This window comes from Stenella coeruleoalba, assembly GCF_951394435.1.
Source record: "Stenella coeruleoalba genome assembly, chromosome: 13".
Lineage (NCBI taxonomy): Eukaryota > Metazoa > Chordata > Mammalia > Artiodactyla > Delphinidae > Stenella > Stenella coeruleoalba.
The window spans coordinates 8870271-8893508 of record NC_137159.1 but is presented as its reverse complement, the minus strand read 5'-3'; the positions used below and the strand labels follow the sequence as shown (position 1 = coordinate 8893508).

General features: G+C 43.0%; 1 protein-coding gene and 1 pseudogene across 9 annotated transcripts in view; one reads left to right on the top strand and one right to left on the bottom strand.

Moving 5' to 3' along the window:
- The window catches only part of VWA3B (von Willebrand factor A domain containing 3B), a 244818-nt gene that overhangs the window by 79071 nt on the left and 142509 nt on the right, over positions 1–23238 (top strand). For 6 of the 8 annotated variants that reach the window (XM_079941376.1, XM_079941377.1, XM_079941375.1 and 3 more), the window contains one exon: positions 2449–2564. The exons of the other annotated variants lie outside the window; for them this stretch is intronic. In XM_079941376.1, coding sequence (XP_079797502.1) covers positions 2449–2564 — 116 coding nt within the window. The remainder of the gene's footprint in view (positions 1–2448; positions 2565–23238) is intronic. 8 annotated transcript variants of the gene reach the window in all.
- On the bottom strand, positions 12461–13137 carry LOC307196456 (protein mago nashi homolog 2-like; annotated as a pseudogene). Its single transcript has one exon. The product of its transcript is annotated as a protein mago nashi homolog 2-like (transcript).

The following is a 23238-nucleotide window of genomic DNA, read 5'->3' as shown; positions in this document are numbered from 1 at the left end:
GTGCATCTTTTGCTGTTGAGCCCCAGCTGAAGAGCAGTTATTATCAAACTGTAAAGGGCGTGTCCTGAGCATTTCAGCTTGCAGGGAGGCTGGACTCTGTGTCCCCCGGTGCCTGAGGCTGTGTCTGGACAGAGCCACCAGCTCTCAGACACAGCGCTACACTCCTCAGACTCTCCAAAGAGCCTGACTTAATCGTGATTTGCTTTCTGCACAAGCGAGGCTGTATTAGCCAGAGGAAATGTCTGCCCTGTTCTTCAGAGTAGAAAATTCTGGGCAAAGGCCTTGGCACTCAGAGTGTGAGGCCTGTCAGGACAAACCTCGATCATCCCCCCGTCTGTCCTGCAGGGAGGTTGTGGTGAGACAGGTGGGGACCTGGGACCCTTTACTGCAGTGCCTGCAGCTGGACAAACGTCTCCTCCAGCAACAGAATACAGAGGAACTATAAGGGACTAAAAATAACTGCATGCATGGGTAGTCGGGGCAAATTATGAACAATAAAATACAAAAACGCCAAAACCCAGCTGCCATTTCTGAGGGCCTGGGAGCAAAAGCAGGGTCCCGAGCATGATCCCTGTGCACAGCACCACCAAGGGGGTGGGCAGACCACCTAAGCCCCCCCTCCAGCCCCACCCACTGATCCACCTCCACCTTCACTGCTTAGCAAGGGAAGCTGCTACTTGTTTTCATGCCCTTGTGCTGCAGCAAGAGTACCGATAAAGCCTTGCCTGAATTTCTCTGGCCTCTTTTATCAATTTCTATTGATTAAAGAGTCCGAGAACCCAGGTTGGTAACAATGGGACGAAGGAAACTGGGCATTTCTGTTTTGGAGGAAGCCCCTGCTTTCATTGTCCCAGTGTCACCTGAAACCCTTTAGAAATAGACGAGACTGAGGCCTTCTATGGCCCAGGCAAGGCCCACAGACCTCTCCCGCCATCTGCCCATTCTTCTGTCCATCCCAGCTCATGTTTCAGGATTCTTTTTGCGTCATGAGTGGCGATAGGCAGGGATGGTACTCTTGAGAGGCCGGAGGAGCATTACTCAGAGATCTCCTCTGCCATCTGAGAGAAATTTCCTGCTATTACTGATTTTTTGGATTCCAGACAACTGGCTTTGAGGGTGCGATTTAGCCCATCATCACCTGCAACACTACACCAGTGCTTAAAAAAAGTTTTTTAAATTGAAATACAGTTGATTTCCAATGGTGTGTTAGTTTCAGGTATACGGCAAAGTGATTCAGTTTTATACACATATATGTGTATATATGTATACATGTGTGTATATATATATTCTTTTTTAGATTCTTTTCCATTATAGGTTATTACAAGATACTGAGTATAGTTCCCTGTGCTATACAGTAGGTCCTTGTTGGTTATTTTATATACAGTAGTGTACATATTTTAATCCCAAACTCCTAATTTATGCCTCCCCCCTTCCCCCTTTGGTCACTATAAGTTTGTCTTCTATGCTATGAGTCTGTTTCTGTTTTGTGAATAAGTTCATTTGTATCTTGTTTTTAGATTCCACGTATAAGTGATATCGTATGATATTTGTCTTTGGCTCATTTCACTTTGTATGATAATGTCTAGATCCATCCATGTTGCTGCAAATGGCATTATTTCATTCTTTTTTATGGCTGAGGAATATTCCATTGTATATATACACACATCTTCTTTATCCACTCCTCTGTCAGTGGACGTTTAGGTTGCTTCCATGTCTTGACTGTTGTGAATAGTGCTGCTGTGAACATTGGTACATGAGCGCCTTTTTAGCTTCAAGCTGCTTATGAATCCCCTGGGGATCTTGTTAAAGTGCATATTCTGACTCGGCAGATCAGGTGGGGCCCGGGGAATGTGCATCCCTAGCCAGCTCCCAGGTGCTGCTCCTAGGACCACACTCTGAGAGGCTGCCTTAAAAACGTGCCCACACTGAGTTCTTTTCATTAGTGCTGATGCTCAGGTCCTGGGGAGGTGTGTATTTGCCAAGTGAAAGTTGACTGAAGCCCCTCAGCAGTGGGCAGATGAGCCAACGCTGCCTCTTGTCACCAGCTTTCAACAGTGAACCCGCAGGGCTCTGGGCACTGTTGGGCCCCTCATTAGCCTCTGGGCTTGTCCAAACTGTGTTTACATGATTGAACCCTGGGAACAAAAGGATAAGTCTAAGCACAGGGTATCATTTTTCCAGGGTCGATAAATACCATTTGGTTGAGCTAAGTATCCTCTAATGAACAGAAGAGTCATCAGTTAAAGTCCCAGTGGCTCCGCAATTCTCTGGTGCCTTCCACCTTCCTGTCTTTTATTTGTGGGAATTGACAAGGCACAGGGAAAAGCAGTGAACACTTGGAAGATGCCTAGCACCACAGAAGAGCAAGTTCCCAGTCTTGGGAGGATGAATAGATAATGCGCAGATACCACTTACTAGCCTGATGTGGCCTATCTCTTCCTGTTTCAGATTCCATGCATTTGCAGAGAGAACAGAGTGCGTGGAACTTCCTGCCTTCCCCATTAAGGATGGCGACAGTGTAATTACTTGGAATTCAAGGAAACTGAAAGGAAAACTCCCTCCAGGTACCTGGGATGGAAAAGAAACAGTGTACTTTATGTCTTAATAACTTCAGATGATCCCTAGCCTTAGCTCTAGGGCAGGACTCACCCTACCTTTTGTATTATTCCTGTGGTGCAAGGGCAGAGTTCTTGGATGTTAGTGGAGAATTTGGCAGCCTGGCAACCAGGCATAAGTGTATTACCTAGGGAAGTGGCCTCAGTGAGATGTGTCTCCTAACTTGGGAAACTTCTGGAGACCTGGCCCCAGGCGTGTCAGCGCACTCTTAGTTCTTGGCAAGGCAGAGCTGCTCTGTTGCCCAGGTTGGCTGGAAGCTGTAGCGAGGATGCCCTCACTTCTCGTGGGTTTTCTGTTGCTTCCCCATCAGTGATGGCGGTGTTTCTACATGCACATGAGGGATGGACCTGCCTCTTGTGAGGGCCAAGGCCACACAGGAACCTCTATGGAGGCTGAATGAACTTCCCCTTTCATTCAAAGGATGTGATCAGAGAGTTTAACAGGCGTAGAGAACGAGGTCAGGAAATAAGTGAGAAATAGTACTGTGATTCGGGAAACCAGCACTAGAAGGTTCCTCAGGAAGCAGGAGATGGGAGTTTCTTCGGGGAGCTGATGAAATTGCCAAGTGCCAACTACACTGAGTAAACGCCGCCGAGAAGAGCAGGGACGGCAGCTCCTGTGGGACCGTGACATGATGCGGCGCGGGGGTGGTTAGAAGTCTGAGAAAGCCCACCCCCACCTCCACCTTCCTGCTCGTTTTTACTAATCAACAGAAGGATTTCTAGCTTCAAACAAGGCAGGAATTACTCTTTGGGGGTTGTTTGGGGCTGGGGGAGAAGCTGCAGGATACACATGCTTGCAAGTTTCCTCTGTTTACATAACAGTGTTGCAAAGGCTCCTGGGAGAAGGGCCCTGGGACTGGGTAGGAGGCATTTGCAATCCCGGGCTAGGGGGTCAGGTGGAGACCCAGGCAGGGGGTTGAATCACAGAGTGTGTCCTAGACACACACTTTGTGGATTCAGATTCTTAGTGCCCCAAAGCAGAGCTGGGGAGAGGTTCCCGTCGAGCTCGTCAGGGCTGCTGCCTTAGGTAACTTACAGCTTTGCTCTGATGGTGAGGTGGACATTTCCAGGGAATTTGAGAAAATGTCAGTTGATAAGCAAGATTGATGCTAATCTAAGAAAAAAAGTAATTTAGGATGTATGCCATGCCTTTGAAAGTAATTTACAAGATTAAGCCTAGTGGGCAATGAATCAATGAAGTTAAAGAATGTGAGATGTCACCAGCTCCCCAAGGTGTGCCAATGACCATAAATGGGGTTTCATTTGGGCCTATGTGTTCCTTGGCAACTTAGTTATAGAGGGAAGCATGTCTGGCTGCATAGCTTACATTTTCAACAACCACCGTCTTTCCAACCCCTGTGAAGCATACGAATCAAATTACAGATAAAAACATTTTTCTTAGAATGAAATGCTCAGAGCGTGGCCTGCCATTCTAATGCCATTTCAGTGATCACATGTTCTGAATTTGGGAAGAGTGTCCCAGATCCTAAATATGTGATCTTGTCTCCTCAATCCATCAGAATGTCCCAGGAATGCCAACATTTCAGAGCCTACCTCTCCCACTCAAAAACTGGCCAGAAATCCTTGAGACGATTCTTGTTTGCAAAATGTGTGGTTTTCAACCTCACTCGGGCTCAGAGGCAGTTCTCCAATCTTTCCCTGATCAGTTTCCCCTCCCTGCTTCTCCATCATTTGTCTCAAGCATTTATCAGTATGAGTTTCCTCAGGCCCTCTCTAGTTTGGGAAGGGAGAGTGTCTCCTCGGGAGATAATTTTGCCTTCTGTTGTATAGAAAAGACAGACCATCAAGTGAGGGGCTAGAGAAGCATTGCTCAGAGAAGTGAACTGGCAACTGAAAGAAATGTCCTGCTGTTTCTGACTTTGAGGTTTCTAGATAGTTGGCTTTTTAGCCTGTGAGTTACCATCACCCCATGTACCATATCAATGCAAAAAACCTCTGTAGTCAAAATAATAGTTTTAAAAATTGTTGTGAAATGTACATAACATAAAATTTACCATTGTAACCATTTCTAAGTGTTAAGTATATTCCCTAAATCCAGTAGTGAGGTGTCAAGTACATTCACCTTGTTGTGCAACCCACTCTCCAGAACTCCCTCCATTTTGGAAAATTGAAACTCTGTACCCATTAAACAACTTCCCATTTGTCCCTCCCCACAGCCCTCAGCACTTAACATCCTACTTTCTGTCTCTGAATCTGACCGCTCTAGATGCCCCATATAAGTGGAGTCATACAATACGTGTCATTTTGTGACTGGCTTACTTTATTTAGCATAATGTTCTCAAGGTTCATCCATGTCATAGCATGAGTCAGAATTTCCTTCCTTTTAAGGGCTGAATAATATTCTGGTGTGTGTGTGTGTGTGTGTGTGTGTGTGTGTGTGTGTGTGTGTGTAGGGTGCAATATCTCATACTATCTCATGACATGATCCCAGCCATCCACATCTCCTGAAGCAAATCTCTCTGTTTCTAGAAAGGAATGGCTTCTCACCTGCACGAGGGCGGGGCTGGAGCAGTGGCTTTGCACCGGGATCCCAGGACATTGGCAGCACTTGGCTGGGTGGGTCATAATCTCAGGCTCCCGGGAGTTGAGTTCATGAACCTGGGCACTGAGTAGACTTCTCCCCTTTCCCTTCCAGGGATGACTTTCTGCCTTAGAAATTCTGCTTTCTTCCGGCGCAGGCTCCATCCCGTGTAGGAATGCTCCATCAGCCTCGGATGGATTCCCCTCACTGGGGGGAGCAGGATCTGTGATTTAGATGTAAGAAGGGTGGGGGATCTAATATGGCAGGTGACGCTGACCTGAAGCTGCAGCTCTACACTCTTCCTCCTCACGGCCATCCTTCCCCTTGGCTTTCCGCCCAGAGTTGGGTGGGTCCCTGCTCATGTTTATATTCACGGGGCATACAGCAGGGGCTGGCTGCTCTGTTGCGTAGCCAGCACCTTCCATGTAGGTGTCCTTGCCTCTTTCTCTGTTTAACTACTCTCTTTGACTATTTACTGGGGAGGGGAAAGGGTGCCAACAGAGCCTAGATTGCTATGGGACCAGAGTGATGATGCTACCTTCTGGAGCTCCTCTGAGCCACCCAGTCCCCTGAAGTTTGGCTTTCCTTCCCCGTTAATGAGTGTGGGTTCTCGTCACAGTCTCTGTGTACTGTGAAATATTCCTCTCACTTATAAGCAAAATAAAAGAGGCATGTTGACTTTCCCCGAACTCCAGGCATTTTTCCTTGGGAAAGATTTCTCTCCAGGACTGAGCAACACTTTCCCCATTCTTGCCCTGGGTCTGGGCTCTCCCTCCCGCACAGTCTCCTAGCAGTCACTGACCGCCGGTTAAGGAGTAGGCCTGATGGGCAGGTAGCGGGGGTCTCCTTGTCTTGACACCTGGCTTGTAGAGATCTGTGGACAGTGCTCCCGCCTATCTTCCTAAAGTCTTTGAACATGGTGTTACTGAATGCAAGTTCATGTGCCTGATCCGTAGTGAGGCCAAACAGTACTGAAATGTCCGAGTTTGGAGCAGAGAAAGGTTTACTGCAGGGACACACAAGGAGATGGGTGGCTTGTGCCCAAAAAACCCCAAACTCCTTGAAGGGTTTCAGCAAAGCACTTTTAAAGGCCAGGTGAGGGAGGGGTGTGGTTAGTTGTTGAAGACTTCTTGGTGTTGGATTCCTTTGCCCTTGCAGCTGTCCACATAGGTCAGGTCACGATGTTCCTGTAAACCTCCAACAAGGCAAATGTTATTCTCTGTCCTGCAACCTTTTATCTCTGTATGAATGGACTCTTAAAGGTCAGAGCCCTGAGAGTAGGCTATCCTGTATACTTCAGGCTACAGGCAACATTCTCTTACAAAAGATGCAGAGCCAGCATGATTAAGCACAGGCAACAAAGCACAAAGGGTTACAGTAAAAGGAACAGATCTAACATGGAGTCAGATTTGTTCTTCCTGTTACAGTGTCAGCCAGGGCTTGGCTGCAGTGATGGTCTTCATCTGTCCTGTCTAGTAGAGCTATGGCTACTGCTGCTGCTGAAATAGTCCTTCTTTCCTCAGAGTCTGAAATAGTGGCCTGAAAATCATCTTCTACACCCCTCTATTTCTGGGTCTTCTCAGGGAGTCAGGGAAACTCATCATTTAAGCAAACTCCAACAAGTGGCCTTTTTGCTGAATGCTTTGTGTCTGATCAGGACTTAAACGTATTCCGTGATATTCTTTGAAACTCGGTTTCATCCCAGGCCACTGGTGTTCCCCAAGTCAGCAGTGACTTCTGAGAGCCCACACCCCTCAGCACTCCAGTTCCTCCTGGGTTACAGCCGTCCACTGGAGATGAACTGGCTCCAGTGTAATGGTTTGTGGGGGGACACTGCCCACTGCCCCTGACGGGCTCAAGTGAGGCTCCCTAAGTGGCAGATATGAGTGTCTGGTCACAAAAACAAGTCCAGCCAGACACTTTCTTTGATTTCTAGAATTCAGTTTAATTTTTGATTCCAGTGCCCTTCTATCCCAGTGGATTGGGGGGACATTAACCCCGGTCATTCCCAGGGACTCCTCCTGAGCTTTTCCCACAGCTTGGAGATCCTAGGCAGTGCTAAGGCATTGGGAGGGGTCTCTAGTAATTAGACATCTCTTCCTGCAAACCGCCCTATAAATACCCATTGTCCCCGTCTCACGGCCACTCCAGGTTGAGCAGTTCTCTGCTGCTCCTGTGCTGACTTCGGATGTGGGAGTCGTTTGCAGACTCTGCCCCACCCCCGTTCACCCTGCGCCTTGCTCCCAAGGTGCTGCAAAGACGCGGAGCCAGTTCCCACCCTCTCCTGGGATGCTCTCCTCCTCTCCCCCAAGCCAAGGGGAATGTCCTTCTAATCTGGGATGACTCCTCTCTACCTCCTGCTTCTTAAAGCTGCCTGCTCTGTAAACCCCAGCGCCTCTCCTCAGGGGTTAGGCTTAAAAGGAAAAAGCCAGAATGTCTTGCAGCCTATTTCATCTTTCTGCTCTGCCTTCTTTGGGGCAAGGAGAGAATGGCTGCTTGAATGTGGAGGGAGTGGGTAGGGAAGAGAAGGTAGAGGGAGAACAGATTACCATCAAAAATATGATCCAACGACACGCATAAATACAACCTTTTTGTAAGAGTGAAACCCTAACCCCAGGATGGGTTTTCTGTGGAGGTAGATAATATAACTAGTTACTTTGTTTTTTGATTTTATAAAATGACACTTCAGGAATCAGTGCTGGAGAATGGGAAATGGAGGGTTCGTGCGTTGTTAAGTTGGTGCCACATGTAGCTTTGGAGCTGCTCTGTTAAATATGGGAGCCGCTGACCACCTGTGGCTACTGAGCACGGACATGTGAGTCCGATTTGAGATGTGCTGTAAGTATAAAATACACCCTGGATTTCAAAGACTGAGTGAGGAAAACATGTGAATTATGACATGAAGAGTTTTTAATATAGATTATATGTCATAATGATAATAGGAACATATGGGTTACGTCAAATATATTAATAAAATTAAGTTTTTTCTAAGATTTGGCTACTAGAAAATTGGAAATTATACTTGTGGTTCACCTACCATTGAATTAGTATTGGATAGCGCTGCTCTAGAGCCATGCTAGCTGCCCCGTCGATTACGTAGCTGTGTAACTTCGGGAAAGTCATTTAACCTTTCTGCTTCCTTTCCTCATCTATAAAACGGGAAAAATAGATTGTTATTATTATATTATATTATGCTATATTATATTATATTAGTTGTGTTAAATGATGAGGAGGCAGAGAGGAATAAGGCTCTGTCCTATGTTCAATGAACGCAAATGCGGTAAAATCAAGAGCCTGGGCTTTGGAGTCAGGCCTGGGTTTGGATTTGTCACTTAGCTGTGTGATCGTGGTCGAGGTACTTAACTAATCTGAGCTTTAGCTTTCTTAGTTATGAATGGGGATGATGATGTTTACCTTATGGGTTGTTAGGGATATATATATATATATATATATATATATATATGCGTGTGTGTATATATGTGTATATGTGTGTATACACTGTATGAAACACTGTGTGTATACACACACACACACACACACACACACACACACACACAGTGTTTTATGTAGTACCTGGCTCATGGTTAGCCAGTCAATAATTATAACTGCTGTTACTGCCATGACCATCATCATCCTGTGGGTTACCCTACTGTTATTACTACTAGGTAAGCAACTTAAAGACTAAGTTCTTCTCCCGTTGCGGAGCAACAGGCTCCAGACGCGCAGGCTCAGCGGCCATGGCTCACGGGCGCAGCCGCTCCGCGGCATGTGGGATCTTCCTGGACCAGGGCACGAACCCATGTCCCCTACATCGGCAGGCGGACTCTCAACCACTGCGCCACCAGGGAAGCCCTTAAAGACTAAGTTTGTTTTATCACCTTTACTTTTCTTCTGTCGTCCCAATTCCCATGTTTGTTTTAGTTTTAATATTTCTGCTATTAAGTACATTCTGTTCTCACTTGTAGTCCATCTCCTTTGGTTTCCCCAGCTACCTCTTGGTTGGCTAAAATTTATCTTCTAATAGGTTCCTCAAGGAGGGAATCAGAGGAACAATATTCCCAGGGTTTCCAAATGTTCTTTTCTCCGTTTTTATACTTAAAGGACAGCTTGGCTGGATAGAACGCCCTTGGCTCACTTTTTGTTTGTCTTGTGTGTGTTATGGGTGGTGCTGCAGTGTCTTCTCATAGTGTGTGCTGCCGAGAAGAAATCCAAGGCCAACTTGATTTTTTTCCTTTGTAAGTGACTTTATCTTTTTGCCTGGTTGCTCAGAGGTTTCTTTTATTCCACCAGCTTTATTGAGATAAAATTGACGTATAGTATTGAGAAAATTTAAGGTGTACAATGTAATACACATATATATTGTGAAATGATTATCACAATAAGCTTAGTTAATGCATCCATCACCTCACATAATTACGCTTTTTTGCGTGTGGTGAGAACATTCAATTAGAAACCTTCAAGTGTATAATACTGTATTGTTAAATGTAGTCACCACACTGTACATTAGATCCCCAGGACTTATTCATCTAATAACTGAAAGTTTGGACCCTTTGACCAATTTCTCCCCATTTCTCTCAGCCCCAGCCCCTGGCAACCACCATTCTACTCTCTCTTTCTATGAGTTTGGCTTTTTTTGTTTCCACATATAACTGAGATCATACAGTATTTGTCTTTCTCTATCTGACTTATTTCACTTAGCATAATGCCCTCGAGGTCCATCCATGTTGTTGCAAATGACAGGATTTCCTTCTTTCTCATGGATGAGTAATATTGCATTGATATATTTCAAATTTTTGTACCCATAAAAAATATATAAAATCACATTTTCTTTATCCATTCATCTGTCAGTGGATGCTTCGGTTACTTCCATGTCTTGAATATTGTAAATAATGCTGGAATGAACATGGGAGTATAGATATCTCTTCAAAATAGTAATTTCATTTCCTTTGGGTATGTACCCAGAAGTGGGATTGCTGGATCATATGGTAGTCCTATTTTCAATTTTTTTGAGGAACCTCCATCCTGTTTTCCATAGTGGCTTCACCAATTCACATTTCGCACCAACAGGGCACAAAGGTTCCCTTTTCTCTACCTCCACACCAACACTGTTGTCTCTTGTCTTTTTGATAATAGCCATTCTAACAGGTGTGTGGGGATATCTTTTGCATTTCCCTGGTAATTAGTGATGTTGAGTACCTTCCCATGTATCTGTTGGCCATTTGTATATCTTTTCTGGAAAAATATCTATTCAAATCCTTTGTCCATTTTAATTGGATTGTTTGTATTTTGCTATTAAGTTGTATGAGTCCCTTATATATTTTGCATATTAACTTCCTCTAAGATAGATGGTTTGTAAATATTTACTTCCATTCTGTAAGTTGACTTTTGTTTTGCTGATAGTTTCTTTTGCTGTGCAGAAGATTTTTAGTTTGATGTAGCCCCACTTGTTTATTTTTGCTTTTGTCGCTTGCTCTATTGGTGTCATATCCGAAATAATTGTTGCCAAAACCAGTATCAAGGAGCTTTTCGCCTATGTTTTCCTCTAGTATTTTACATTTTCAAGTCTTATGTTTAAGTCTTTAATCTGTTTCAAGTTAATTTGGTGAGTGGTATAATATAGGGGTCCAATTTCATTCTTCCGCATGTGCATATTCAGTTTTTCCAACACCATTTATTAAAGAGACTATAATTTTTCTGTTGAGGATTCTTGGCTCCCTTGTCAGGTATTAATTGACTGTATATGCATGGGTTTATTTCTGGGTTCTTTATTCAGTTCCATTGGTCTGTGTGTCACTTTTATGCCAGTACCATATTGTTTTGATTACTATTGTGTTGTAATAGAGCTTGAAATCAGGAATCATGATGCCTCCAGCTTTGTTCTTATTTCCCAGTATTGCTTTGGGTATTCAGGGTCTTATGTGGTTCCATATGAATTTTAGGATTGTTTTTTATATTTCTGTGAAAAATGCCTTTGGAATTTTTTAAAATTAATTAATTCATTAATTTATTTATTTTTGGCTGCATTGGGTCTTCGTTGCTACTCACGGGCTTTCTCTAGTTGCAGCAAGCGGGGGCTACTCTTCATTACAGTGCATGGACTTCTCATTGCGATGGCTTCTCTTGTTGGGAGCACAGGCTCTAGGTGCGTGGGCTTCAGTAGCTGTGACACGCGGGCTCAGTAGTTGTGGCTTGTGGGCTCTAGAGCGCAGGTTCAGTAGTTGTGGTGCACAGGCTTAGTTGCTCCACGGCCTGTGGGATTTTCCCGGACCAGGGCTTGAACCCCTGTCCCCTGCATCGGCAGGCAGATTCTTAACCACTGTGCCACCAGGGAAGCCCCCTTTGGAATTTTAATAGGAATTGCCTTGAATCTATAGATGGCTTTTGGTAATATAGACATTTTAACAATGTTAATTATTCTAATTCACATACAAGAGATATTTTCCCATTTATTTGTGTCTTCATCAATTTATTTTTATCAATGTCTTATAATTTGTCAGTGTACAGATCTTTCAACATCTTGGTTAAATTTATTTCTAAGTATTTTATTATTTTTGATGCTATTATAAGTGGGATTGTTTTCTTTATATCTTTTTCAGATAATTTGCTGTTAGTATGTAGAAACACAACTGATTTTTGCCTGTTGATTTTGTATCCTGCAACTTTACTGAATTTGTTTATTAGTTCTAATAGGTTTTTTGGTGGAGTTTTTAAGATCATATCATCTGCAAACAGAGACTATTTTACTTCTGCCTGTCTGATTTGGATGTATTTATTTATTTTTCTTGCCTGATTGCTCTTGCTGGGACTTCCAGTACTATGCTGAATGGGAGTAGTGAGAGTGGAAACTCTTTTCTTGTTCCTGATCTTAGTGGGAAAGCTTTCAACCTTTCACCACTGAGTATGTTAGCTGTGAGTTTGTCATATATGGTTTTTATTATGTTGAGGTATATTCCTTCTGTACCCAATTTCTTGAGAGTTCACTTCATGTTCATTTATCATGAAAGAATGTTGAATTTTGTGAAATGCTTTTTCTACATCTATTGAGAGAATCATGATTTGGTGTATCACATTTATTAATTTGTGTATGTTGAACAGTCTTTGCATCCCAGGGATAAATCCTACTTGATCACAGTGTATGAACCTTTTAATGTGATGTTGAATTTGGTTTGCTAGTATTTTGTTGAGAATTTTTGCATACATATTCATTAGTGATATTAGTCTATAGTAAACTTTTCTTGTAGTGTCATTTTTTGGCTTTGGTATAAGGCTAGTTCTGGCCTCATAAAATGAGCTTGGAAGTGCTCCCTCTTTTTCAGTTTTTTGGAAGGGCTTGAGGAGGATTGGTATTAATTCTTAATCTGTTCAGATTTTCTTTTCTTTTTTCTTTTTTTTTTTTACAATTTAGATTGGTTTAATCTTGAAATGTAATCCAGTAGGACTAAAAACTAAACATTTCACATCCTGTACCAAACAGTAAAATACTCGAAGGCCGTCAGGATCCTTTGACTGATTAACATCAATAAGGGAACCTATTTTTGATGTGGTAAAAGAAATGTGTTCATCTCCAATTACAATTTCAAGCTCCTGCTGGCCAGCCCTGTCAGAGGGAGGCCACAAAGCATCATCTTCTTTTGTAATTTACTGTCATCAATAATTCTCTTCAGTTCTTCCATTACACTCTTGTGTACATAAGCCTCCCTTCTGATCATGACATCATTTTTATAATTGCTGTTGTTGGCATATCTTAAGTTTTCCATCTGGCCAAAACTCCAACTCCAGAAACTCGTGTCCAAACTTGCCCTTGTGCCCTACATAGTAGTGTAGGTAGAAATCACTGACTATAGCCATCCTTGTCCCTGAAAAGCCCGCCGAAGGACCAGCTGACATGCCTCCAGGCACCTGGCCCAGATTTTCTTTTTCTTCATGATTCAGTGTTGGTAGTTTCTATATTTCTAGGAATTTATCCATTCTTTTAGGTTATCCAATTTGTTGGCATGTGATTATTTATAATAGTCTCTTATGATCCTTTGTATTTCTATTGTGTCATATTTAGATTTCATTTCTAATTTTATTTGAGTCTTTGCTCTTTTTTTGGGGGTGGATGGGTCCATATGGTTTATTGAATGGATGGATGGAGAGAAAATGATGATGAGGAGCAGCTGCCAACTCAAGAAAAAATCTCTTGGTTATTGAAGTCATCCAGGCACAGCAGAGGGACCAGGGTCAGCCTTCCCTGGCCCTCCAAGGGCACTGCTGTCAGGACTCAGAGCCAGTTAAAGGGGATGCCAAGCCCCCAGTCCCAGTGCTTTGCCCCTGATCTCTCATGCTGAGTGAACAGTTCTCCTGTGATGCTCTGAGCAGGCAGTAGGGAGCTCTTCACATGGAGACCTCACTGTCCATTCTCTGCCCCACTGGTGTCCATGAACAATAGGAATCTTGGGGAGAAATACCAGCAATCCCAGATCCCACGTCACCCCAAGGTCACTGACTCATGGGACTTCCTCAACAATCTCCAGATCTAAGGCTGACCTGTTATCTGGGAGCCAGGCATGCCTCTTGGGGGCACCATGTTGCATCTGTGGAGTCTACTAAGCAAAGGCACTGTCACAGGGTTTCTACCTCCCACTGAACCGACCTGAACTCGTTCCAGTGTGAGATCCAAATATAGATGTGTTGACTGGTTTCTGCCAAGAGACTCCTTAACTTCAAAGACAAAGTGAACCCCTGCAATCTGGGCGCCAGCCTGGTCACCATATCACGGAGGGGGGCAGCAAAGGCCTGAGCTCTGAAGGGAATGGCAGGAGAAAAAAGATAGTGTGTGAAAGATCCAGGGTTTGGAAGGGACAACTGGGCCCTTCAGACATGGAAAAATGTCTTTCAGTAACTCCTCTCCCTGTACTATCGATGACCAGGGCACAGGCAACCCATGATCACTGAGTCTTTGCTCTTTTTTCTTAGTCTAGCTAAAGGTTTGTCAATTTTATCTTTTCAGAATACCGTCTTAGTTTTGTTGATCTTTTCTATTGTTTTCCCTGTCTATATTTCGTTTATTTCTGCTCTGATCTTTGTTACTTCTGCCATCTTTGGACTCATTTAGTTCTTTATTTCCTTGAGGTGTAAAGTTAGGTCATTTATCTGTGATCTTTCTTTTTATCTTTTAAATGTAGGTGCTGTTGCTATACACTTCCCTCTTAGAATGGCTTTTGCTGCACTCCATAAGTTTTGATATTTTTTTGTTCTGTGTTTCCATTTCTATTTGTTTCAAGATATTTTTTGATTTCTTTTTTGATGTCTTCTTTGACTCATTTGTTCAGGAGTGTTCAGGTTGTTTAATTTCCACACATTTGTGAATTTTCCATTTTCCTCTTTTGATTAATTTCTAATTTCATACTATTATGGTTGGAAAAGATACTTGGTATGATTTCAGTTTCCTTACATTTGCTAAAGCTTATTTTGTGACTTAATATATGATCTATCCTGGAGAATGTTTCAGATGCAATTGAGAAAAATGTGTATTCTGGTGCTGTTGGTGGTATGTTCTGTATGTGTCTCAGGTCCATTTGGTCTAAGGAATAGTTCAAGTACAGTGTTTCCTTATTTACTTTCTGTCTGGGTGATGTAACCATTGTTGAATGTGGGGTATTGAAGTTCCCTACTATTATTACATTGTTATCTATTTCTCCCTTCAGTTCTATTAATATTTGCTTTAAATATTTAGGTGCTTCAATGTTGGGTGCATATATACCTACAATTGTTATATCCTCTTAATGACTTGGTCTCTTTATCACTTGGTCCCTTTTTACATAGCGACCTTCTTTGTCTCTTGTGACCAGTTTTGATTGAAAGGCTATTTTATCTGATATAAGTATAGCCACTTCTGCTCTCCTTTGGTTACCATTTGCATGGAACATCTTTTTTCATCCCTTCACTTTCAACCTATGTGTGACCTTAAAGCTAAAGTGAGTCTCCTATAGGCAGCATGTTGTTGGATGTTTCTTTTATCCATTCAGCCACTTTGTGTCTTTTGATTGGAGAATTTAGTCCATTTACATTTAATGTAATTATTGATAGATAAAGACTTACTATTACCATTATGTTATTTTATGACTTTTTAAGTTATTTTGTTCCTTTCTTCCTCTCTTACTGTCTTCCTTTGTGATTTATTTTTTGTAATGGTATGCTTTAATTCCTTTACTTTTTGTGTAACTACTAAAGGTCTTTGTTGTATTTTTTTGTATATGTGTGGCCACCACAAGGCTTACATAAAACATCTTGTAAGATATAACGTCTATTTTAAGCTGATAACAACTTACTTTCAATTGCATACAAAACCACTACTCTTTTACTCTCTCCTCCCCACATTTTATGCTATTGATCTTTTTATCTTGTGCATCCATTAACAAATTATGGTAGCTTATATACTGTATATAATTACAACTTATACATATTGTAGCTTATTTATTATTGTAGCTTATTATAGTTGTTTTTAATATTATTGTTTAACTTCTGTGCTAGAGATAAAAGTGATTTACACACCATGATTACAGCATTTGGGTATTCTGAATTGAACTATATAATTACCTTTACCAGTGAGTTTTATACTTTTATGTATTTTTCAGTTGTTACTTAGCATCCTTTCATTTCAACTCCCTTTAGCATTTCTGTAAGGTAGATGTAGTGATGATGAACTTCCTTAGCTTTTGTTTGTCTGTGAAATTCTTTATCTCTCCTTCATTTCTGAAGGACAGTTTTGCTGGGTATAGTTTTCTTGGTTGGCAGTTTTTTGCTTTTAGCACTGTGAATATTTCATATCAGCTCATTCCCTCATGGCCTGCAGACTTTCTGCAGAGAAATCTGCTTATAGTCTTACGGGGGTTCCCTTGTTCATGATAAGTCATTTTTCTCTTGCTGCTTTCAAAATTTTCTCTTCATCTTTGACTTTTTACATTTTGATGATAGTGTGTCTCAGAGTGATCTTCTTTGGGTTGGTCTTGCTTGGGGTCCTTGGGATCCTTTGAGATTCTTCTACTTAGATGTCCATATCTCTTTCTAGATTTGGGAAATTTTCAGCTATTATTTCTTTAAATAATCTTTCTGCCCCTTTCTGTCTTTTCCTTCTGGGACTCCTATGTTGTGACTATTCATTTGCTTGAAGGTGTCCCATACTACATATAGGTTTTCTTCACTCTTTTTCATTCTTTTTCCTTTTTGTTCTTATAATCGGCTAATTTCAAATCATCTGTCTTCAAGTTTTCTGATTCTGCTTCATGATCAAGTCTATTGTTGAGGCTCTCTAAAGAATTTTTCAGTTCTGACATTGTATTCTTCAGGTTCAGGATTTCTGTTTTGGTTGTTTTTTATGGTTTCTGTTTCTTTATTAAACTCATTTTGTTCATGCATTGTTTTCCTGATTTTGTTTAGTTATCTGTGTTCTTGCATTTCACTGAGTTTCTTTTTTTGTGTGTGTGCGGTATGCGGGCCTCTCACTGTTGTGGCCTCTCCCGTTGCAGAGCACAGGCTCTGGACGCGCAGGCTCAGCAGCCATGGCTCACGGGCCTAGCCACTCCACAGCATGTGGGATCTTCCCAGACTGGGGCACGAACCCGCGTCCCCTGCATCGGCAGGCGGACTCTCAACCACTGTGCCACCAGGGAAGCCGTCACTGAGTTTCCTTAAGATGATTATTTTGAATTCTTTTTCAAGTAATCTGTAGGTCTCCATTTCTTTGGGGTCAGTTACTGGATCTTTATTAATTCCTTTGATGGTGTCATCTTTGCCTGATTCTTAATGATTCATGTAGCCTTGCATTGGTATCTGTACATTTGAAGAAGCATACACTTCTTCCAGTCTTTTCGGACTGGTTTCCATAGGTAAAAACCTTCTCCTGTCTGTTCCCTGGGCTGATGGACTACCTCTGAAATCTCAGTTGTGCTGGGTTAGACCCAGTTATATGGCTGTTGCTGGGTCTGTAGTGGGATCTTAAGTTGGCAGGCTTGTTATCAGGGGCTGGGACAGGTGTGGATCCTGTCTCGTCTCTGGGTGAATGGGACTGCCTCCAGTACCTTGTTCAGTAGGGTGTTCTGGGATAAGGATCCTCTTCGGGTTCCACAGTTGGGTCCTTAGACAGCAGGTCTATTACTAGGTGTGCAGGGGGCATGGCTCCCACTAGATCCCTGGGAGGACTGATGCCTGGTCACTGGATGGGCCCCTAGGTGGGCAGGACTGGCCCTGGACCATGGCTGAGAGGGGCTGGAATGGGGCCCCAGGGTTGTTTGAGATTCTATAGCCATGTTTGAGGTCTGCAGACCTGGCCCTGGAGGCACAGATGTGTATGTCTCCCACCAGGTCCCTGGGCAGGTTGGGCTCAGTGGTGTGGACTGAGGCTGGGAGGACCTGGAACTGAGTATATGTCCTTTTCAGAGTCTCTTGGAGCACAGACAGTAGTGTGTACTACTGGGTCCCTTGCTGGCAGGTCTGCTGGTGGACTGAAGCTGTGTTGAGGTTGGAGCCCAGTACAGGGTCCTTCTGGGGGTTCAGACTGGAGAGTCTCCCACTGGGGCCCTGGACCCTAAGGACTGCTGGCAGATGGAGGCTGTGAGGGGTTTAGAGGCAAGTATGGGGCCCTTTCTGGATCTCTGGGGGTATAGACAGGTATTTCTCCTGCAGGATCCCTGTGCTAGCAAGACTGTGGACAATGGCTGGGATGGGCTGGAGCCCAATTACAGGGCCTCTTCAGAATCCACAATCTGACTGAGTTTGGGGGCTTACCTCCAGGGGCTCCCAGACTGTGGCCAAGAGGGGCTGGAACTGGTTCACGGGCCAATTTAGGGCCCACAGCTGGGACCGAGGGCTGTGTGTCTATCACCTGATGCTCGGGTGAGCATGGCTCCTCCTGGGTCCTTCGGCATATGGTGCTGGAGACAGGACCAAGCCAAACAGGGCTGTAGTCAAGTTCTCAGGGGCACAAAGCTGTTTCTGTTTCTGTAGCGGGGAGCATGGTTGGTAAGTCAGCAGCATGGGGCAGACCTGCCTTCTCAAAACACCTCTCCTTGGTCTTGGACTTCGCAGTCTCCTACCTGGATCCCAAAGCTCCTATGAAGACACTTTCAAAGCTCCTGTGAAGGCACTTCTGTCCGTGGGTGGATGCCAAATTATTGTTGTTGAGGCAGGGATATGATCAAGGGATATCTTGTTCAGCCATTTTGCTCCAAAGGATTCTTTTTTTTATCTTTAAATCCACTAAGTCCTAGGATATGTCTCAGCGTTGACTGCTGTGGTTGATATTCCCTGGTATGTAGTGTGCCCTTTAATATGAACCTCTAAGACTTCTATTTCAGGCAAGTTTCCTTGAATTATACTTTAAAATACTTCTTCTGCCCTGTTGTTTTATTTATTACTATTTTTAAATTTAACAAACACTTGGACATTGCTTGGAATATGCCAGGCACTGTTCCAGCCTCATATCAAATTTTAACCCACTTAAACTTCCTAACAGCCCTATGGAGTAGGTACTAACATTATCCTCATTTTAGTGACGGGGAAACCAAGAAAGAAAGTGGTTAAGAAACTTGTCCAAATTCACATTCACTTCATTGACATGAAGTCAAATACTTCATTTTCTTAACCGTTGTGCCAGGCTGGTTTTCTTCTCTCTTGGTGACTCACTTTGTGTGTTAAAGTACGATAGCTCTCCTTTGCCTGTCTCCTATTATTTTCTCTCTGATGTTTTAGAATACTTTATTTCTGCTTGTGTTCACCTTTTCTAGTTTCTTATAGTGAGTTCCAGCGTATATTTTCTTTGTTGATTTCCCACCATTTTCATATTAATTTCTGTGATTTTTTTTCTTCTTTCCTGACTTTTTCATATTTCATCTCTTCCTGTTATCTTGCCATCACATTCTTGAGTTTTTGCATGTCTGCTTTGTTTTCTTCCTTCAAGGAGATGATGGCTTCATATATATTTTTAAATTCATGGTGGAATGTTGGATCATAATTTTCATGTATTCCCTGATAACGTTTTTAGTGAGTGTTATTCATCTCTTGGTAATTTTGCTGCTCTTTCCCTCATTTTTTTCTTATGTTGTTCTTTGGATGCTGTGTGCTGGCTTCCTCTTTACTATTCACCACTGAAAGGACACAAGATAGGTATCTGCTGGTGGTTCATATGGGAGATGGTGTGGGGAAGGGGCTATGCTTCATGGCTAAACGCACTCTTCTTTGCTGTTGCTGAGAGTGGTTCCTGCAAATAAGTTTTCTCTGGGTGATAGTTTGTGATGCTCTCCCTCTTGCCTTTCTGAACCAAGTCGGCAGACCCCAGCAGGTAAATGGGCAAAAGAAGTTAAATACAAAAATGTTCAATTTCACTACTGTTCACTACTAATTGACATTAATTTCTTTATCAAAGCAAATTCAGCTGGGAACGGTGAGATATTATTTTTATGCTAATTCAGGTTCAGTGAAATGGGTATTCCATATACACTGCTGATGTGACTTAGATTGTCTTAAAACTTTTTTTGGAAAGCAATTCAGTGTGAGACATGACCCCAAAATGTTTAATCATGTTGATCCAGTATTTTCACTACTAGAAATCCATCTCCCCCAGAAGTCTAAAGTACAGAAAGAAATACACCACCAAAAAAGATATTCACACCATTCACTTATTAATCTTTCTTTCTCCACTGATGTATGTGGATTCCTTTGCAATATATCGATATTACATTCCTGTATGTGATGGGCTTGCCCTGGGCCATCTACTCTGCTTCATTGCCCGGTCGCACTCTACTCTTGATTGGTAATGACCTTTTGACATTCAATTTGTTTTTCTCTCTGCCCTGTATATTTACTGTAGATGTGAAAAATGGGTTTGATGTTATCCGAATAAACCTTCATTTTGTGTATTGCTGGACTGAATATTCTAAGTGGTGAGCACGTATATTCTCAGTTTCTGTGCTGTCTTATTCAACACACACTTTTTCAACACACACACATGGGAGCACATGTATTCTTGGTTTCTGTGCTGTCTTATTCAATACATGCTTTTTCTCATACTATACACTGGCTTTTAAAGCTTTTCATTTTTTGCCCCCAATATATTTTCCTTTCTTCCTTTCTCTTTTTTCTTTTCTCCACTCCTCCCCTACCCTGTTTATTAGTATAGATTTGGGTAGGTCTAGTGATATAATTAGAAAGCAAATAAAAGATTGAGTTGTGAGGAGACATTCAAGATGGCAGAGGAGTGAGACCTGGATATCGCCTTCTTCCCCACAAATACATCAGAAATACATCAACATGTGGAACAACTCCTACAGAACACCTGCTGAATGCTGGCAGAAGACCCCAGACCTCCCAAAAGGCAAGAAACTCCCCACGTACCTGGGTAGGGCAAAAGAAAAAACAGCGACAAAGAATAGGGACGGGACCTGCAGCAGTGGGACGGAGCTGGGAAGGAGGAAAAGTTTCCACATACTAGGAAGGCCCTTCGTGGGCAGAGACTGTGGGTGGAGGAGTGGGGGAAGCTTCAGAGCCATGGAGGAGAGCGCAGCAACAGGGGTGCAGAGGGCAAAGCGGAGAGATTCCTGCACAGAGGATTGGTGCCGACCAGCACTCACCAGCCTGAGAGGCTCGTCTGCTCACCCGCTGGGGCGGGTGGGGGCTGGGAGCTGAGGCTCGGGCTTTGGAGGTCGGATCCCAGGGATACGACTGGGGTTGGCTGCATGAACACAGCCTGAAGGGGACTAGTGTGCCACGGCTAGCCGGGAGGGAGTCCGGGAAAAAGTCTGGAGCTGCCGAAGAAGCAAGAGACCATTGTTTCGGGGTGCGTGAGGAGAGGGGATTCAGAGCACAGCCTGAATGAGCTCCAGAGACGAGCACATGCCGCGGCTATCAGCTCGGGCACCAGAGACAGGCATGAGATGCTAAGGCTGCTGCTACCACCACCAAGAAGCCTGTGTGCGAGCACAGGTCACTCTCCACACCTCCCCTGCTGGGAGCCTGTGCAGCCCGCCACTGCCAGGGTCCCGTGATCCAGGGACAGTTTCCTGGGAGAACACACGGTGCGCCTCAGGCTGGTGCAACGTCATGCCAGCCTCTGCCGCAGCAGGCTGGCCCTGCGTTCCATACCACTCCCTCCCCCAGGCCTGAGTGAGCCAGTGCCCCCGAATCAGCTGCTCCTTTAACCCCATCCTGTCTGAGTGGAGAACAGACGCCCTCAGGTGACCTACATGCAGAGGTGGTGCCAAATCCAAAGCTGAACCCCAGGAGTTGTGCGAACAAAGAAGAGAAAGGGAAATTTCACCCAGCAGCCTCAGGAGCAGTGGATTAAATCTCCACAATCAACCTGATATACCCTGCATCTGTGGAATACCTGAATAGACAATGAATCATCCCAAACTGAGGCGGTGGACTTTGGGAGCAAGATATCACAAAGAAAGAAAACTACAGGCCAATATCACTGATGAACATAGATGTAAAAATCCTCAACAAAATACTAGCAAACAGAATCCAACAGCACATTAAAAGGATCATACACCATGATCAAGTGGGGTTTATTCCAGGAATGCAAGGATTCTTCAATATATGCAAATCAATCAATGAGATACACCATATTAACAAATTGAAGGAGAAAAACCGTATGATCACCTCAATAGATGCAGAAAAAGCTTTTGACAAAATTCAACACCCATTTATGATAAAAACCCTCCAGAAAGTAGGCATAGAGAGAACTTACCTCAACATAATAAAGGCCATATATGACAAACCCCCAGCCAATATTGTTCTCATGGTGAAGAACTGAAAGCATTTCCACTAAGATCAGGAACAAGACAAGGTTGCCCACTCTCACCACTATTGTTCAACATAGTTTTGGAAGTTTTCTCCACAGCAATCAGACAAGAAAAAGAAATAAAAGGAATCCAAATCGGAAAAGAAGAAGTAAAGCTGTCACTGTTTGCAGATGACATGATACTATAAATAGAGAATCCTAAAGATGCTACCAGAAAACTACGAGAGCTAATTAATGAATTTTGTAAAGTAGCAGGATACAAAATTAATGCAAAGAAATCTCTTGCATTCCTGTACACCAATGATGAAAAATCTGAAGGAAAAATTAAGGAAACCCTCCCATTTACCATTGCAACAAAAAGAATAAAATACCTAGGAATAAACCTACCTCTGGAGACAAAAGACCTGTATACAGAAAACTATAAGACACTGATGAAAGAAATTAAAGATGATACAAACAGTTGGAGAGATATACCATGTTCTTGGATTGGAAGATTCAATATTGTGAAAATGACTCTACTACCCAAAGCAGTGTACAGATTCAGTGCAATCCCTATCAAACTACCAATGGCATTTTTCACAGAACTGGAACAAAAAATTTCACAATTTGTATGGAAACACCGAGTAGCCAAAGCAATCTTGAGAAAGAAAAACAGAGCTGGAGGAATCAGGCTTTCTGACTTCAGACTATACTACAATGCTACAGTAATCAAGACAGTATGGTACCGGCACAAAAACAGAAATATAGATCAATGGAACAGGTTAGAAAGCCCAGAGAAAAACCCACACAGATATGGTCACCTTATCTTTGATAAGGGAGGCAAGACTATACAATAGAGAAAAGACAGACTCTTCAATAAGTGGTGCTGGGAAAACTGGACAGCTACATGTAAAAGAATGAAATCAGAACACCCCCTAATACATACACAAAAGTAAACTCCAGATGGATTAAAGACCTTAATGTAAGGCCAGACACTATTAAAGTCTTAGAGGAAAACCTAGGCAGAACACTCTATGACATAAATCACAGCAAGATCCTTTTGACCCACCTTGTAGAGAAATGGAAATAAAAACAAAAATAAACAAATGGGACCTAATGAAACAAAGGCTTTCGCACAGCAAAGGAAACCATAAACAAGACGAAAAGACAACCCTCAGAATGGGAGAAAATATTTGCAAATGAAGCAACTGACAAAGGACTAATCTTCAAAATTTACAAGCAGCTCATGCAGCTCAATATCAAAAAAACAAACAGCCCAATCCAAAAATGGGCAGAAGACCTAAATAGACATTTCTCCA